The 19,145-nt window shown below is 45.3% G+C and overlaps 1 protein-coding gene across 1 annotated transcript in view; it reads left to right on the top strand.

Moving 5' to 3' along the window:
• Positions 1-19,145, top strand: part of ADAMTS7 (ADAM metallopeptidase with thrombospondin type 1 motif 7) — a 79,220-nt gene that overhangs the window by 3,891 nt on the left and 56,184 nt on the right. The window contains exons 3-8 of the mRNA XM_067305434.1: positions 2,439-2,637; positions 6,377-6,573; positions 8,252-8,335; positions 9,225-9,349; positions 10,631-10,780; positions 12,842-12,985. Coding sequence (XP_067161535.1) covers positions 2,439-2,637; positions 6,377-6,573; positions 8,252-8,335; positions 9,225-9,349; positions 10,631-10,780; positions 12,842-12,985 — 899 coding nt within the window. The remainder of the gene's footprint in view (positions 1-2,438; positions 2,638-6,376; positions 6,574-8,251; positions 8,336-9,224; positions 9,350-10,630; positions 10,781-12,841; positions 12,986-19,145) is intronic.

The raw sequence follows: 19,145 nt of genomic DNA, 5'->3' as shown, positions 1-19,145 counted from the left end.
CATAATATATGATGGCTCTGGAAATGTTTGCATGGCCTCATCCTGCCAGGGAACTGAAATACTACCATGTGACTTAGAAAACCAATCTTATAGTGTGAGTCAGGCAAAAATAAACTACTAGTAGTGAATAATTAGTTTGTAAAGTATATTGAAAAGGAAAAATATAACGTAAATGCTAGGGATTAGTATTATTTGTAAAGAAGCAGAAAAAATTGTTAGCTCACAGAAGGCGTTAGCCCAGCATCACAAGAGGGGTGTGAGGTGGTCCAGCGACCCCCTGGCCTGCAGTCCATAAACTGTGAATGGCAAGTGAACCTCGGCTGTAAATTGCTTTAAGGCTTCTCTATTCAGTCTTAAAATAACAATGACTTTTTATGAGGCACATACTAAACTTCTGAAAACTGTACCAACAATGTAGTATCTGTCTTCCATAATTATTATGGAAAGTAATATGTATCCCTGAACTATTGCTTCATTACAGTGAATTAATCACATACCAGTTGGAATCATGCCAGGTATTAAAGGGTGTAAACAAGAAACACACTACTATTTTGTGAAAGCATAGAGCTATAGGGTACATAAGTATATTACATTTATACATGATGGTAATACCTTGTGTTTCAAGCCCAAGGTTGCTTTATTAAAAGCACTTTGCAATCCTAACTCGTAATGCAAGGATGCTTTGACCCCAAATTCCTGCTTATGACAACATCAGGTGTTGAAATTCATCACATTAGCACTTCTGAGAGCCAAGTTCCTCTGTTATCACCATTTTGCGCAGCACCTGGTCTAGTACTTATCAACAGTGCAACATGGAGTAATTACACCTTGTTTAACACCCTTGGCCTGTCTTTTGACAGCTCTGTTTTTATGACCAGGCTTGAAGTTTCTTAGAACAGTTACAAGACTTTGAACTCTTCCTGTCAATGATTTTAAAATACAGTCTTAAGAGCTGGATTCTGCTCTCTCTTGCACTAGTTTTCCAGTATAATTTCATCTTTTCCAAGGTTTTTTACTGCTGTTGTTATAGACTATTGTGAGTGAGAGTAAGAAAGGCGGGAGTTACAGGTGTTAGCACAGTTTACTAAAATGGACTATGACATAAAGATGCAAAGAGGTTAACCAAGTGTGTTTATACGGAGAGAAACACACCTTCTCACTGACAGCAAATCCCACTGAGTGCTACTGCGTTCTCTAAACAGCCCAGAACCTCCCTGGGACGCACTGTGGCCTCTCGAAGATGATAGGCAAAGCTGAACATGAACGAGGTCTGGAGTAAGCATGGGACGCCTCAGCCTGCTCCAGACAGCCAGGCAGGGGTAAGGCTGCTCTGAAGCAACTGACTCTGTCAAGAACAGATGGAGTTGTGTTATAGCACATAATACGCTCAAGAAATATTGCTAACAGCAGCATCCTCTCATGACTGAATGACTCTCTGCTTGCAATAAACCTGCAGACTCCAGCTCAGAAACTCTGTCCTTGGAATGAAGCTGCCCTTTCAAAGAACTTCCCATCAGGCAAATGCAAGCATTTTCAAATAGCTGTTTGTACTTGAGATACAGTTTGGAGGCTCTGGAGTCCTGGATGACTCCATAACAAAGTGTTGCAGCTGGACCAGGGGTCAGAGAGCTCATAATTAACCAAAGAAAGTTTTAGGATTTCATTTCCTGCTAAAGGAAAGATGCCAATAACACAGTCTCTCTGTGTTGCATTGAGACAATGCTCCTTATCCTAATACTGATTTTCCTTGATTTGAGTTCCTGCCATGATCAAGTGCTCCTACAGATTCCTCTTCCGCTTCCCTAAAGGTTTTCTGAGGTTTGACCATAGGAAGTCTGTAACTCGATGGTTCAGAATGGTGGTGCTTAGATAGCACAAAAGGCCAGAAGCAACTGGCTTCATCTGAGGAGGATATCCTTATGAAAACACTTCATTTGTGCAACAGTTACTCAAAAGACTGGTACTGCGCTATGGTCAAAGCCAGTACTTTGGACTGGCTCCCTGGACACTCCAGAACTTCTCCAGTAAGGTTAAGGAGCGATGACTTTAGCACAAAGGAGAAAAAACTGTCTGTGTTCCTATGCACATATTCATGATGTGTTCTGGTTCTGTTTCTTGGAGAAGGCATTTCTCTGTCTCAACTCCTCCTTACAGTCCCTGAGTTCCTCAGTGTCAGACATCCTTCCAATTCATCACACATCTGCAGTTTGTGATTGGGGTCTCTTTAGCTTTTTGCTTTCTTAAACCTTAGTCCATGATAGATTGTTCTCTTTTCTCTGGGAGTTCAGAGCTCAAAACATCAGTAAAATAGTTTCTGTAGAGAAGACCTGTTTTTTCCTGGGAAGTTTTGCAAACCTATCTCATTCCTGATTTTGTCATTGTGAGTCTGTGTTTGGTACAGATGGCCTCACGGTTACAACTCTCTCTCTCTCTGCTAGAAAGGTGTGTTTCGGCTCGTGAATGAAGATTATTTCATTGAACCACTAGCTGCAAATTTTCACGAGGATGGCACAGCTCAGCCCCACAGGATATATAAACGCCATGCTCCAGAGCACGACGGAGAGGGACTGGAGATAGGAGCCAGGGGAGTGCAAGACAGAAAGGAGCCAGCTGTGTGGAAAACATGTGGAGTTCAAGGTATTTTCTTCTTTTTCTTGCATTTTACGATGAGCCAGTAGCAGCTTGGTCCCAGGATTCATCATTTTAGTTCTGTAAGTTTGAAGTATATAGTAAAAAGATAAATGAAAATGCACCAATCCTTTGAGGTGCTGAGTCCCCTAAGTTCCCTCAGCAGACATGTTAATCTTAAACCCCAGCATTCATCCCTTATGTTAAGCTTCCAGTATACAACTTTCATCCATGAATGACACTGCTCTTAGTTTGTTTTGCAAGTCACTGGGCTGAAGATCCCATTTGCCACGTAGGCTGGCTAGAAAGAAAACCCTCAAACCACTAAAAGAAGTAATTGAGCCATAAGCTTTGAGTGGAGAAGCCATGAATTTTATGGAGTCCTGCTAAGCAGTGATATTTTATTTGGAAGATGTGCTGGCATGACAGTGATCAGCAGCACAGTGGATCCCTCTGGTAGGTGTATACCTGGATGGCCTGGAGCTCCTCTCTGTGGGACAGCCAAGTTTCCAGAAGTGTATGCACACAATTATTTCCACAAGCATTTTTATTATGGGAAGGCTGACCACTGTTTCAAATTGCTAGTCAGGAAAATTTGCTTGCTTAGCACCAAGCAGTGATTTTGCAGCATTCATGACTGGATCCCACAAGTCTCAGAAATTATTTTAGAGCACAGGCTTTTTTTCTCCTGCCAATTTTTCTGCATTTGCTTATGTTTCTCAGATACATGACTCCACTTAACTGCATGCTGAACCTCAGGCCTCTTGCTGTCGTGTTTTCCTCCTGGTCCTGCTGCAAGCCTTCTTAGATGGGGAGACTGAGTATTTGTTTTCATTTCCCTGCAAACATGAGTTTATGGCCTGCCAGGAGATGGGGCTTTCAGAGTAAAATCTTGACTCCCGTGAACTGAGTACCAAAATTCCCATTTACTCCAGTGGATCCAAGTTTTCACCTTGACCCATCTGACTGGTAGTATTAATGTAATGCAAATTAAGCATTTTCTGTATCCATAAGTACCTTATATGTAATAGCATCTAGGAACTAATTTCTGCAATTTCAGTCATTTCTGCAAAGGCATGTCTCCCTTCTGCTTTGCAGATAGAGTAGAAAAATAGCAATTTTTCATAGTGGGCTAACCCTTTCCCACAGGACATTTATTCTGGGTCTCTGCAGGGCAGTGATCTCCTTGCTTTCTTCCTGAACACAGGGAAGAGGATGATCCTGGCAGGAAATAACTGTCCCGGAAAATGCAAGTGGTGGTGGCTCAGATGGACTGTGTTGTCTTCTGAACATAGGCCTGGGAGGAATTGCAGCTATCCCCAGTAGGGTTTTGAATTTATTAGAGCGTAACTCAGATGCTGCATTGCACGAAGACAGGAGCGCAGGCTGGGTTTCTGGTGCTTCGGAGGGAGACTGCACCAGGCTCAGAGAAGGAAGTTCAAAGCCTTTTCCATTGTGAAGTGCTGAGGCTAGTCACAAACACGTTGCCACTGTCCTCAGTGAAGAGCAAATCAATGCTTAGGGCAGCCTAACTGGTGGAGTGTGAACCCACGTCCCAGGAGAGATGGTACAGCTGCACTGAAGCCTGTGTTGCCATTGTGATTTCGTAGCTCTTTTTCCCCGGCCTAACTAGATGAAATTTATGTGTCTGCTTGCTGCAAACTTGCTTCCCAGACGTAATGTGGAGGTGCACCCCTTAGGCAGAACTCCCAGAGGCAAGAGAGGGAGCAAAGGTACATTTTCTACCTAACAGTCTGGAGCAGATTTTAACCATGAGTTCATAGCTCATTTGGAAAGCTGGTGCATTATCCAGACATCTTCTCAGCAGTTACTGCCTCAGGAAACATCTGGTCCTGATGCTGCAGAGCCAAGTATCATCCCTCCAGAACATAGTCAGGTAGCTGTGGATGAGGGGGGCTCGCAGTTCTCAGTGCAAAGTGATGAAGCAGCAGATCTGTGTGCAATGGGCAACAGTCCAAAATTGTTCCTGGATAGATAGGATCACAATGCAGGGCTCGAGGAGTGAAATTTTAAAGACTGGATGGAGGAGGATGGGTTTTTGTTACTGTTTTAAGGCAGAGAGAGCATGCTGGTTACTTCTCATCTGTCTAGAGCAGACTGTTTGGAAAAACTTCCAAATCCTGCTGTAAAGATTTCAAGTAATTCACCACATCCCTGCTGAAGTGTTCCAGTGCTTAGCAGCTCGCTAGGTGCTTTAATTTTAGTCTGAATTTGTGAAGCTACATCTTCCAGCTGGTGCATCATGTTTTGCTTCTCTCTTAGAGCGCTCTGCTTTCAGAAACCCTTTCTTCTATTATCAGATCATCTTTAGGCATCCTGTTAATCTAAATGAACTGAACTTCTTTAGTCTATGATAATAATCATAATGGTTCCTTCTAGGCTTTAAAGCCTATTAATTATAGATTAATTTTGCTGGGTATAATATGGCCAGTTTGTAATGCATGTGAATCTCTGCTGGAATACAGACCAGTAGATGTGATTTATACACCCTGAAAAGGAAATCAGATAGTCTGTAGGATTTGTATTACTTCAGGTCTTTCATTTTGTATCAACGCATTGCTGCTTTTCTTTGCAAAAGACCACGCAGCCAGATGGTATTAGACTGACCTTGGTATTTAGTTTCTGTCAATAGCCTATGCTGCATAGTGCGAGCCTATATGTACAGCTGAGTAAGTGTTTAAGAGGGATCTCAAAGCAAAAATGCCATACAAATCCTCTGTGGTATCCAGGGAACCTACTGCACCCCTGCTCTCCAAAGCATCTTGACGTCCTGAATGAAAGCTTAGCAGCAGTGGACACAACGAAAACAAGCTTCAGGGAAGTTGTTTTGATTAAACTGTCACACTGGTATTAGCAATTCATCAAATTATCTAGATACTTAGGATTTTTCAGGCTGGAGGATAAAACACTCTTTCACAGTTGAAGTACAGTATAGTCCATAAAATGTAAAAATCCATTGTTAACAAAGTAATGCTGAACCCTTAGAAACTGATCATAAAAGCAATTCCCACTGTGTGTGATGTGGTTTGTAAAGCCTTTACCCAGCTTGGGACTGACCCTGACCTTGATCTTGAAGCAGCGTCATAGGGAAAGTCTCTGCATGAGAACTCCCAGTTGCTCGTTTGTGTTAGGAATGTCCACGCTCTCCTCCAGCATCGTGTGCCTTTTCAGCCTGATAAATGTTCCTGTTGTTTCTCCTCGGGTACGGCTCCCGGTGACAAGCAATAAGGGGATCCAGGGTGGAACTGGAATTTAGTCTCCATGTGGCCTAGGAAATCTCTGTGTAGTCCTGCATGTTTCAGCCCTGCTCAGGACACTTCATGGTCCTTTGGCATTTGGCTCAAGACATCAGTCCAGCTTTGGGGAATGGAATTCATTGTGCTAGGGAACTGTTTTTCCCTGGTAAAATCTAGATGTGTGATTATAATTGTAAATGGTGAGTCACTGGTGCTGTTTCTCAGTGGTACGTGTTCCCTGCATGGTTGCCTGTAAATTCATATATCAATACAAACCATAAGTGCTCTGCTTTGGAGGTTCCTATGTCTGATGGAGTCTTCATGTTCCTCATGGAATATTTCAAACTCTGTTCCAGTCAAAGAACTTACTCCAAATACTGAATTGTTTTTCCTTTAATTCAAAAAAGGAAGAAAAACCACCCTGATGATATTTTACCAATTTTGCGGACATTTTACCAAAAAAAGTCTTTTTCCTCCCCTTCAATCTTCAGAATCTCAGAAGAGCCTGGAGAGGTCTGAGAAGCGGAGGGAAAGATGGGAACAGAAACAGCAAAGAAAGAGAAGAATAAAGCAACGCTCCATCAGCAAGGAGAAGTGGGTGGAAACACTGGTGGTAGCAGACACCAAGATGGTAGAATACCATGGGAGTGAGAATATAGAAAAGTACGTGCTGACTGTAATGAACATGGTGAGTCCTGGCTTTCTCAACTGCATAACCCGCCAGTGGCCCTGGAGTCATAGCTATAAGACATAAAGGCCACTGGGCTTTCCAGGGCTTGTCCCTGGTGTAACCTCTTAAGTCTCTCTCAGGACAGGCTGTTCATGCCCGTGCTTCTGCTGTTCTGCGTTGCTCAGTGCTCTGTCTGCTTCAGGAGAATGTGTCATGGGGGTAAACTGGCGGCCCAACGCACTGTGTAAATGGGAGCAGCTCTTAGCCTGCAGCAATTCCGCCTTTCCCACTGGGTTTAGGGAGCCATTCTTTTCTCCTTCTCACAAACAGGGATGCTTAAGGTGGCCTCCTAGAGAGATACCCCAAGGGCAGTGCTATTCCTTCCAGACCTGAAGTTTCAGGGAGAGAAATGATGAGTGCTGCCCTCACCCAGGGCCTCCACTGTGCCTGCTGCACTGCTCTCGGTGAGGGAGAGCAGGGACCCCGCGTGTGCTCTGTGCCCTGCACAGCATCACGACAGCTGCTTTCCCAGCCCGGTGTGCAGGCAGCATGCGCAGGGAAACACAGCTGAAGCTGCAAGCGCTCTGAAGCCTGCACATAAGGCCACCCACAGCCCTCTGCTTGATAAGGGAAACCTCCTCGCAAGTGGAAAGCCTCACAGGGACACGAGAACGTTGTACTCAAAACTGGCAGTGCCAGCTGGAGGCACGCGCAGAAGGAGCACTTCAGGGGAACTACCATCATGTTTCTCATCTTAATCTTGAGATACTGCCCTGCAGCCAGCCAAATGCCGGGGAGCTGGTGCCAGCCAGCCTGTGATGAAGGGAGTGCTAGTCTGGTTAGCAGGAGATAAATGAATGCCTTTCCTGGGAATGTGCCACTGCGAATAGTTAAGGGAAGGAGTCAAGCACAGCATCAGATTATAGCTGAGCTGTATTTCTGGCCCCAAAACATGGGAGCATTTGGTGATAGAAGTTACAGGCAGGCTTTAAAAGCTAATTACAATAATTGGATTCAAGTTCCTCAACAGCTCATGCTGCTGCTTAAACTCTAGGTGCTCTGAAGACATTCACTGGTAACTACATGGTCTAGCGTGTTAACAAACTAACACTTCGCATTTTGAGTACCACAGTTAGTTCTGCTTGGATCAAATGTGAAGTGAACATGGTGGTCTTCATTAAAAATCCATGGGGTATTTGCTAACCCCATAAAACCACCGGATAAGTTAGCATGTTTTGGTATAATTTGTTTACCCTTCTGCTGCTGTGGGAGTAACTGTTTGCATTTCTGATGGCCAGAAAAGAGGATGGGTTTGGGCAGAGGACCTCAAGGTAGCATCCCTGGATTTCTCCTAGTTGGTGAATGCACTGACAGAGAGCAGGCTTCCTTTGAGATGTCAAACACATCCATTATGGAGTGAAAGCAGAGGTGTTCCTCAGGCATTTCTGGTTGAATTTCAATGTGCTACAGAGATTATATCAATTTCAAATGGAGATATCGTTGCACTACAAATATTTCGGTCCAAATCTGCATCTGGTCTTGTCTTTCATTTTGGGAATTCCCTGAGATGTTGTCAACAATTTTCAGTAGCTTCCCTTTGAGCTCATGTTCCCTCGCAGATGTACTTATCAGGAGTACAGTCACAGAGCAATGACTTTCTTTTTGGCTTTATTTATTTGGCTTTTGTATTTTGCAGGTGGCAGGTCTGTTCCATCATGCCAGTATTGGGAACCCCATCAACATTGCTATAGTGCGACTCATCCTGCTAGAAGACGAGGAGGTAAGTAAACAGTGTGACTCACATTTCCACCCTGGCTGCCAGACTCTGGGATAAATAGAGAGCTGGCCTTGAAAGCCTATAAGCGCTCTTTTATGCTGTTAGCCCGCCCTGGATGAACTGGCATAAGATGAAGGCAGACTCCTGTGCCTCAATTCCTTGTCTTCTGCCTGGGCTGCATCCCAGTTAGAGATAGGGGGATTCCATGGTCAGAGGAGTTGTGGAGTCTGATTCTTAGAATAGCTAGTCACTTATTCATTAACTTGTGATAGTTTCACATCATAATATCTTCCTTCCCATCCTGTAACTTATTGGATGTTACCCAGTGCCACTGGTGCTGCTATTTTGCTTTTGGCAGCATGCCTTCAAGCTTAGGGGAGGAATAGCCCCCATGTCAGTGGTCAGGCTGAGTGCAAGGGTGTATCCAGCGGATGCTGAGCAGCTCTGCTTCTGTTGCTCAGAGCTGGTCAGGTCCCGCAGGAATATCACAGCTAGTAGCATTGGCTGAGGGCTGTGAAATGCTGGTTGTTTGTGCTTCCCAGCTGCAGTGATCATTCTCAGGGAGCCTGAAGCTGCTCAGCTGTTCAGCATGGCTCCCCAGCTGCATCCTTCTCTGAAGCACATCAGTCAGGATGGAATATTTTCCCGCAGTGTTTCTTAACCCCCTGTATTAGATGATATAATGTTTCAATTGAATCACAGATGAAAGGAAAGTAGAAAAGAACTGGATTCCCACCCAACTTACAACTTATATTTGGAGCAGTTCCATCTGGTTGGCAGTTACTTCTGATTTCACTCTGATGTGTCTGAGATCAGAGCCCTCCCCGCTGCACCCTAAAAACCGAACAAATCCAGCAGCAATATGACAGCAGACTTTTAATCACATTGGCAGGAGGATCTGAAAATTTCCCACCATGCAGACAACACCTTGAAAAGTTTTTGCAAATGGCAGAAAAGTATCAACATTAAAGGAGATTCCCATCCATTGCATCATGATGTCGCAGTCCTACTCACAAGGTATTGTGCCCACGGGCTAATTTTTTGCTTTCAGCTGCTACTTTATCCATTAGAAATTGCTCTGATAGCTGGAGGAATGTGGACAGCTAGGCAGCCAGATGCACATCTTAGTGGGACCTGTCTAAATCTCACTCCCAATATCTGAGCCCTGTCTCAGATGCCCACACACGTGGTAAGACATACAACATGAAATTTGAAGACTGCCTGGCCTTAATGGCTGGAACTGGTCTCAAACTTCAGGTTTAAATCTGGAGACAGCTTCCAGTTGGAGTTTCCAAACCAGGTTTTCACCATGGCCCTATTGCCAAGTCCCAGCATGGCTTGATCCTCCCAGGAGATTTACACGGGAATGAACTCTCCTGTTTTCCTTGTAGACTAATACAAGGATTTGCAAAGCAGTCTCAGAGAAGGCCTCTAACCTCCCATGATTAGTGAAATTCATTCCTCTGGCCAAGTTTATATACCTTGAAGTCAAAACGTACAGTTTGATGGTTTCAGGCTGCAGCAGCTTGATTGTTGGCAATATCATGTTTGTTTGTGCACTGCTTCACAGACCACAACAGTTTTATCTTCTTTGGGAGATCTGCTTTGTAGCAGAAATAAGATACTTAAGGCCTTGTACTTCAATTAAGTTGTTCTTCCTGGGTGGCTGGAGCTTCTCTGCCTTAGACCACAGCACCCCTGGGATCTAATTCCCCAAGAAATGCAGTAACTGCTTAATTATTACCAGCATCAGCTTTATTTATACAATGGAATAAATGTAGCCAGGCTGGCTTGCATTTCCCATTAATCAGGCTTTTTAATATGCTGGCGATACTAAGAGAGTAAAGGGGAAAGAAAAGGTCGTAAATCTTGCTGCTGTGGAAAACCATTTGGATGTCTCCATTCTTGCTTCTGTTTGGCCAGTGTCAATGCATCTTCATCTGCTGGCTCAGACATTTCCCGCAGCACCCCGGAGCACCCTCTCTGTCCCAGAGGCAAGCATCTGGGCAGATACACTTGCCCCCGGGACAGGCTCATCAGGGCTGCAGCAGAAGGGTTTTCTCCGCAGATAACCGATCTGCTGCTGGCGAGCTCTGCTTGCCTGGCTTCACGCAAACCTTGCGCAGCCTGAGCGTTTGGGCTCTCCCTTCCCATCGAGAGCTGACTCCTCTCAGATCTCTCTAGCCCTGCCTGTGCTCGTTTTCATGTTTGCTTTGAAACTTGCTGGTTTTAAACAATCTCTTGCCCTCTGTGCGTGTATGTGTGTGTGTGTTTTTTTGTTGTTTCCAAATGTCAAAGGAAAGACATCTGTGCAGCAATGAACAGACCCTGTGAGACTCTGGGTCTGTCTCATGTGGCAGGAATGTGCCAGCCCCACCGAAGCTGTAATATAAACGAGGACACGGGACTTCCCCTGGCATTCACCGTGGCCCATGAGCTCGGACACAGGTACCACCAATTTCCTAATCTCTTCTCTGACCTCTGTCCTTTGCACTGTCTAGTCAGGGCTTGAAAAGACACAAGTAGAAGTTGGAAGAATATTACTGAGCAGTTCCTCACTTACGCAAAACATTCAGAGTCCAGAGGAATTTACCCTGAGAATTTCATTTCAGAGAATTAAGTTTCTGATTGCCGTAGGCTCACTGAAAATCATGTACTCCAAGGAAACCTAGACTAATTACATTTGTCTACTATTTCCTGTGTTGCTGAAACTAAAGATTTTGGAGAAGAGGGTTGTTCAGTAAGAAGGTTAAAATTTAGTCTGTGTATAGAATCAGTGATGGGATTTTGCTTGTCCTAATTTCTGCTCTGTGTTTAAGGCCATTAAACTTTGAAAAGGTCGTTTGGTCATCATAGTTCCTAATCAATATCTTTGTATGATAAAAATATACTCAATATGTTTAATTAGATCAGTCTTGTTCAGTATTCTCATTACTTTTTTATTGGCTGAATTTTCAGTAGGAAAACTGAAATAAAAGTCTTGCAAAAAATATGTATCTTGGTAAAAAAAAAATACCATGTCATGACTTATTCATTAAATTATATTAAATTTTGGATTCATTAATCTATTCAGTTAAATGCTTGCTTTATATATTCTCTGCATTAAGCACAGTCCACTGGCTTTGTCACTTCAAGTTCACCTTCTGTGTTTCCCCTGGGTATGGTATGAACAATACCATGGGGGTGCTCGTCTTCTCAGGCAATACTTGTTGCTCATTATTTCAGTTACATTTTTAGTTATTGCTTTTGAGATACTTAGAGGTGAACCGTATGTCTAACGCTAAGCAGCCTGGACAGTTGCGCTAAATCTCATCCATTAATTTAAGTAACATCACTTACTGGCCTACTTTGTGATGACTGTCTGCTCCATGATTCATTGCCCTTCAAATCAGCTGCACCCTGAGCTTTTCCACATAGACTTGCTTATTGATGGTAAGGGAGTAATAAATGTATTTCTTTCTGAGCACATGCAATTTAGTGGATGCAAATAGCAGTAATAATAAGGGAAACACTAGGCGTGGAACCTGCATGTTTCTAGAAACACGTAAAAACATGTAGATGAAAAAGGAGCTGATCATGACTCCATGTTTCAGGCTGTGACTAGCACAGAGTTTACTCGTGCTCTGGTGAATGCAGAGAAGATACAAGGCAAATATTTATAAAGAATAAAGCACAGGCCAAAGAGCCTTGCACTGAATTCTTTAGGCTATATTTTAGGCACACCTGTACTGAATTTGGGCCTGTTCAAGTGGAAATACCCCTGGTTTACTCCAGTGTAAAGAAAAGGAGAAGCGAGCTTCTGGGGGATGTGGGTAACGGGAGCTGTTCTTCTCCTTGTTCATCGTATCATGGGACACAGGGAACACACACATCCCTGACCGCAGCTGAGTTACCACAGCTTACCAAGTTACCTCCCGTTTGCCATCATTAGCCATAGTAGTTAATCAAGTTGCATGCTTTTAGCACACTGATTACAAGGTAAAACAATTTCACGTGAGCCAGTGCAAGGAGCTCATAGACAGGCAGTTCCGGTGGCTCAGCTTGTTTGCTAGTGCAGCGCGGCCACGCTTTGCAGCCCTGAAACGCGCAAGAGGAAAACTCCCGCTTCTCCCAGCTGCCGTCATCTCCCTGCGTTCATTGCTCAGCAGCATTTCCTACTGCAAAAGAGCAGAGACACTGCACCCTCTGTGCAGCGAGAGGCGATCTATATTTCAGTCAAGAGGGCAGAAAGGAGATGCAGAAAGGAGGATTCACCCAAGGTCACAGAGCTGAGATTAGCCCCTGGGTGCCCAGCTCCTGTCCACTAAAGCATGGTCCCAGGTTGACAATTAAAATTTCCCAAACTGCCAATTGCCCTTGTGTTTGTTAATCCACAAGTTCCCCCGAGAAGCTCTGAATGTTCGCAATGTCGGGTGTGATGTATGTCATTCTGCTAGAAAGCAGAGAACCTGCGTGGTTGTGGCAGGCATGCGGCTCACCTCTCCTTTGTGGGACTGTGCTCTTACACAGTTTTGGGATTCAGCATGATGGAAGCAGCAATGACTGTGAGCCAGTTGGGAAAAGACCTTTCATCATGTCTCCACAGCTCCTGTACGATACGTCCCCACTCACCTGGTCCCGCTGCAGCAGGGAGTACATCACACGATTCCTTGAGTAAGTCCCTCACTTTCTCTTCTCATCTTCCTTTTGTGTGGATGCTCAACCTCCACACATGAGGGTTGAGGTGGGCTTTGGGGTCTGTAGTCAGCAGAGTGACTCATCTTACTGCTCTTAGAAGTCAACCCCAGGGGATTTGGGGGTGTTTTTAACTGACTCAGTTGCCTAGGTCTTTGCTAGGAAGAATGAGTATTTGTACACAAAAGCAATGCAAACATTTGCGTGGCAGCACACTAGGTTGTTGCTTTTGGTTTGGACAAATAAAGCCAGAGCAGTTTTCTTTGTTGACTTAGCAGTCTGGGTTCCCAAAGTGTATTTGCTCAGCAGCAGAACACTGGAGCCAGGTCTGCTCCTCCATGCTCCTGTGTCAGTCAGTGCCAGGACTGGAGCCACGTTTCATTTGTACCAGCATGACTGAGGGCAGTCCAGCTGGAAGCATGTCGACCCAGCCAAGCTGTCAAGCAGAAGGAGCGATTTTCCATAGCAAGCATGATTTATATAGCTTACTGCACCAGGGGGAGGTCTTTCAGAGGTGAAAACAGACTACGTGGGCCCATGTGTCCCAGCCCAGCCAGACCTGCATTGCCGAGAGGTCAGTGGGTGCAGCGCCAGGGAGCCGGGATGGCCACCACTCACTGCCAGGAGGTCGGTGGGTGCAGCGCCAGGGAGCCGGGGCTGCTATGGTCTGCGGGCACAACGTGTACGTGTGTCAGGACCAGGCTTCAGATACCACTACGGTGTGATCTCTGTGTTTGTCTTCCCATGCCATTCACAGCACCTTGTAAATATGAGTGTTTGTTTGGTTGCCGGGGGGAAAGGGAGTGGCTTTGACATTCATTTATTGTCCCAAGATATTCTCTCTCCCTGCTGAGATCTGATTTGTCTCATTGCAGAGCACTGGACAGCCTGATCTCACTTTACACTCATCTTGGCAGAGACACCCTGCTCAAGGCAAACTAACAGTGTTTGCCTATAGGCAGGAGGCATCGCATGATGAGATTAAACTGAGCCAAATTCTTTCATGCATTTGTTTATTTTTAGCACCCTGTGGCTGATTTTTCAGCCTGTTGTTATTAAGTTCTTAAGAACATGGCCCAGAGATTTACATTTGCTAGCCAGTATCTTGCACTGGAGGAACATTTTTCTTCCTTGCTACAGGAAGATTAGAAAACAACGAGAGCATCTGCAAGAAACAGCACTGGCGAAACTCTAGCTCTGTGCTGATGTGTTAGCAAGGGCCCAGGGAGTTGCATGATAGGAACTTTGGCTAGGTGCTGATCCCCCATTTCTAAATCCCAGTCAAATCAATCCCAGCCAAAAACATACAAGCTTGGCCCCCAGGTAGGATGAATTATTGTTGATTTATGGTCTTGAGTAGAATGGTGCTTTCTTGAATCTGCAGAATACTTGGCCCTCTATTTTTAACCTTCACTTTTAACTTAAGAATTTTCTGCTTGCAATAACCTTGAGCTGCTATTAGATGCAGCAGGGAAGAAGCAGGCCATCTGGATGCTTTTCCAGTTGTGTTTTTGTCTGTCTTTACTCTCTTCCCAGAGGGGTCAGCTCTTCCTTCAAGAGCAGAGAACAGTTCAGCAGGCCCCTTTCAATGTCTGTGACATCCCTGAGGCAAAGGAGAGGCCTGTTGTGAGCACAGACATGAGTGTATTATGATATGATGTTGGCAGGAAAATGGAAAGGAGTAAGCCAAAAAATGAGACTCAGCTGACCTGGGGTTGCTAGATGTGCTTGGAACAGACCTCATGTTAAAAAAAGTGCACTTTCAGATGATTATTATTTTAGAAAAGAGGGAGAGTGCCGCTGAATTTTTGAGCATCTGAAAACAATTCACGTCTTTGGCAATGGCATGGCCCTGCTGTCCCCCTGGCACTGCATGTGCGGTGCAGGAGGCTCCTTGCTGGGGTCTGGCCGGGGCTGAGCACCGTGACCCCTTTGCGAGACAGTGAGTCAGGGTCCTCTCTGACACCCAGGACAGCTGGAGAGGTCACCTCCCCGCGTCCTCTGTTCCCCCAAAGGAATAGCATCGTGAGCTCCCTCTGTTCAAGCTAATGAGGGATCCTGGAGCAGGCCAGATCTTGCAATAAGTGACAGGTAATGGTGACATCCCCATGGTTGAGTGACAGCTCTGCATCTCCCAGCTCTGGAGATGGACAGCTGATCTGCTCTGTGTCACGCTGGCACTTTCTGCACAAGCCCTTTTTTGACATTTGGTGATTTTTCCCCTCTAATCCTTGGAGAAATTAGAAGATGCTCTAAGGTCTCTTTGCTTGCACTCCTCAACATGAAGTGAACTCTTCCTGAGCTCAGCTAGTAGAAGAATATTTTTAAATGGGTTCGCTATCTTAATGCATGCTCTGCCTGGGCCCATGGATATGCTATGGGGTGGAGAACAGTCCTTTCATCTCAGCAGCAGCCTTCCCATAGCTGCAGATGGTCACGTCTCACCTCAGTCTTTTCTCCTCTAGCTCAAACAACCACTTTTTTAGTCTTTCCTCGCAGTGATGAAGGCCTTCTTCCACTGTCCTCCTGTGAGTTCTTCTAGTCAGGCACCACATTTCTTTAACCTGGATGTGGGAGATGTTTACTTGCGTGAGCAGCACTACGCTGCTGTCCCCTGCTCAGCCAGAGTAGCTCCCAGAGCCCTTCCTCCTGCACTGCTCTTCTGCCAGTTATTCTAGATCCTCTATTTGCACAGCTGATTTTTCCCGAGTTTGAATCCTGCATTTGTTTTTATTGAGTTCAGCCCTGGCTTTTTGGACCATTACTCCAGTTCTTCAAGAGCTTTTGGAATTTTAATCCTACTCTCAAATGTGCTTGCAGATCCTTCCAGCGTACTCTCATATGGAGATTTAATCATCATACCATCTAGTCCATCATCTGGCTCATTAATGAACAGACTGAATTAGGCAGATGCAGGACAGACCCCTGTGAAATCTTACTGCAGAGAGTGCAGTTTACTGTATATCCCTTCAAAGACAGAACAAAAATCATGCCAATTTTTGCTGGCTCAATCAGCCCTTTTGTGCAAAACTTGGAAGTCAAGTGAAGATACCAGTAGGACTATTGTAAAATGTTTAATGAAGAAATAGATTTTGAACATACTGCTGGCAAAGTCAATAGCAAATCTAAATCATCCTCTCATACTAGGACTGCAGACCTCTCCCATAAACTGAGGAAAGATAGAAAATGCCTTGAACAGATCAAAGAGTAGGAAAGGTTGACTAGAGTTTTTAGAGCAGTATGTGGAGGCCCCATATGCTTTTAGACTGAATAGATGGTTGGTGAACTAGTTCAAAGGAGCACCAGTATCATGGATGAAGCCAATGCAGGAGCCCAATACTTAAGCCTTTACTGTCCCCAGCAAAGATATCGTTCTTTCCAAGTTTATAGAAAATATTCTTTCTAGATGTTTTCCACCAGCAGGTAAAGAAAATATCTGTAGAGCTGCAATGCAGTGACTTTGCTGTATGCCTGAAATGGCTTACAGCTTGAGGCTGGACCATAATACTGCACCTGGTTGCCTGATCTACACTTAATTAATGCCAGTTCAGTCTTACGTCACCCACAAAAATCCTTCCTCCTCCAGTAGGATGAGAGGGACGATGGTTGAGCTGTTGGCAGACTTGCTAGAGGCTGGAAGGAAGCAATGTATTGCAAGACACTGGGCTAGTGAAAGCAATGTGTTTACTATTTTCTCCAGTGGGGAAGCTGCTTGTGGAAAATATACGGATGGTATTTTAAATAGCTGCGTTATCTGTGGGCTGGCTGAGCTGTTTGAGCTGTGTAGCAGGAACCTCCCTGGGGCAGGATGTGAGAGGAGGAGAGAGGTGCATGTCCTGGACGTGCACGCCGGCATCATGCCCTGGCGTCGCTGGCCCTCCATGGCGTGGGAGCTCTCCATTACTCCAGGCGCTTGTGCCAGCCCAGCTGCCACCCACTTGTGAACTAAGCTGTTGAGTGTGGTGCCAGCTTTGGTTAAAAAGGAATCTTATTTCAAGTTAATTTAGACCTGTTCCCAATGACAACAAATGAAAGTAATCTAATCTGCTCAGAAACCCACGCTGGAAACTTTGTGTTGCTGGAAACAAGTTTGTTTAAATCAACACCGTAAGTTAAACTAGTGACAATTTCTTGTGTGTTTTTGAAGCCTCATAGCAAACCCACTTACAACAGTGAAAGCAGGCCGGGAGCATCCAGGGACTCGCTGCTCTCAATCAACCTGGCAGCATGCCTTAGGCCTTCTTGACAGTGCTTTGGCCTTGGTTTTAGCATGTCTTTTCTAAAGATGTACTGTCCAGCATAGTTTGGGCACTGTTTGTAGCTGCAAATATGAGGATAAGTGAGGTTTGTTGCTGACAGTCTATTTTATTTTTATTAGCAGGACATTGACACTAGTATTGGAGTATCCACAGGGATATTTCTGGGGTCAGCGTGATGTATGAACGCAAGGACATCTGTTTTTCAGCAACGAAATGTTTGTTCAAATGAAACCCTTCACCTTGAATGGTGACACTGAGGTCCTGACTCCAGATTGAGGACTTAGCTGGTGACCTGGTTGCAAAGCTAAAAGTCAAGGGTTTATTCCCATACAAAGTGACGTTTCTGGCTTTCCTTTGGGGAGCAGCTGGACACTTTGTCTGGGGCAGCGGGATTCTCGGCGCTCGCTCTGGGACTGAAGCTTGGTGGGCTGCAAGGGAACAGTGGGAAGGAAGCCGGTCCTGCCAGAGGGGGAAGGCAGCGGGTGGTGAGCCTGGTGAGCTGTGAGCTGGCTGCTGGAGTCATGCGTGGCTGCAGTTTTGTAAGGGCTCCTGTGGGACATCCTGTGCTCCTGTGGTGATGGGACTACACATCTCCAGTTAGGATCTCCACTTTGGTTGCATGTCTGCTTCACCCAAGAGCTTCAGACATCTGGAACCATGCTGTGGGCTGTAGAGGGTTGTATGGCCCCGTAGTAGTAGCGCAGGCAGAGCTGCCTTGCTGCCAAACCACAACATAACAAAATTGGGTGTATTGTTCCATACATCTCCTTTGGGGGAGGTGTTGGTGTTGCCTTGTGTGTTGCCCCTTAGAGAACCTGGGGCCCCTGGGCACGCAGAGGGTCAAGGCTGACAAGTTTAACCCTCTCCTTTCATTTTGTACCCTCCAGTATGAGTTGAACTGCCTATGCCTAAGATGGTTAATAAGTTAAAATACTCTTCAGGAAGAAACTGCTAGTGTTTCTGGTGAATGCAAAGTGCTCTGTTCTGCAAGTCTTTGCTTTCATGGAGAAATCCAGCTGATAGCTTCTGCCCTTCCTGATAGCTTTTGCCCTGTCTGATGTCTGTCCGTTAGCCAAAATGAGTAGTGTGGGTCCAGGCTTAAAGTCATTGGTAGGTAGAAATGGGAGCAGAATTGGACACTCAAGGAAGAGCAGTGCTGCTGTGCACACACAGCACAGAGCGTTGCAGGACACAGCGCTGCTGTAGCCAGTGAGCGCTGGAAAAACACCCTCCCTCGTGGGCTCACAGCTGAGCTCCTTAAAACATAGCCATTTATTTGGAGATTTTGTATAAATAGCTTTTCCACAGACCTCTAAGGAGTTGCACCCAGGTCTGTTGAGTCTACAGTGTGGCTGGAAAGCCTGTGAGAACGGATACTCCTGTGGGACGGCACTTTCACAGTGCTCCCGTGAGAGCATTGCACAGCTTCCTTTGTCAGCCAGAAAGTGGGAGTAAACAAATTGCTGAGAGCAGTTGTAAAGACTTTGTTTGATTTGAGCAAAGATTTTAAAAGAGAGTTGTCTGGATTTTCAGTCAAGCACGTCACCTGACCCAAGAACGGTTTATTTTTCTAGTCTTGTTGGGTCAGCAAGCAACGTTCAATGCAGTTAAGACATTGGTCTTGTGGGCTGGGGGATGTGAAATATGCAGGGGAAAGAGTCTTCGCTGCCAGGCATCTTCCCAGGAGCCGCACAGAGAAGCCCTTGCTGCTTTCGTGCACCTTCAGCTTCCCCATAACTTGCACTGCCCCGAGGACAGGGAAAGTGCTCTGAGAGCAGAGCACCTGAGCTCCCACCGAGAAAAACAGATAACAGTATATACACATCCTCATGTTGGAGCAGGTCTCGAAATTATTGAAGACCCAGGCTCGTATCAGAATG

This window comes from Apteryx mantelli, chromosome 15, assembly GCF_036417845.1.
Source record: "Apteryx mantelli isolate bAptMan1 chromosome 15, bAptMan1.hap1, whole genome shotgun sequence".
Taxonomy (NCBI): domain Eukaryota; kingdom Metazoa; phylum Chordata; class Aves; order Apterygiformes; family Apterygidae; genus Apteryx; species Apteryx mantelli.
This window is presented reverse-complemented; position numbering and strand designations above follow the sequence as displayed.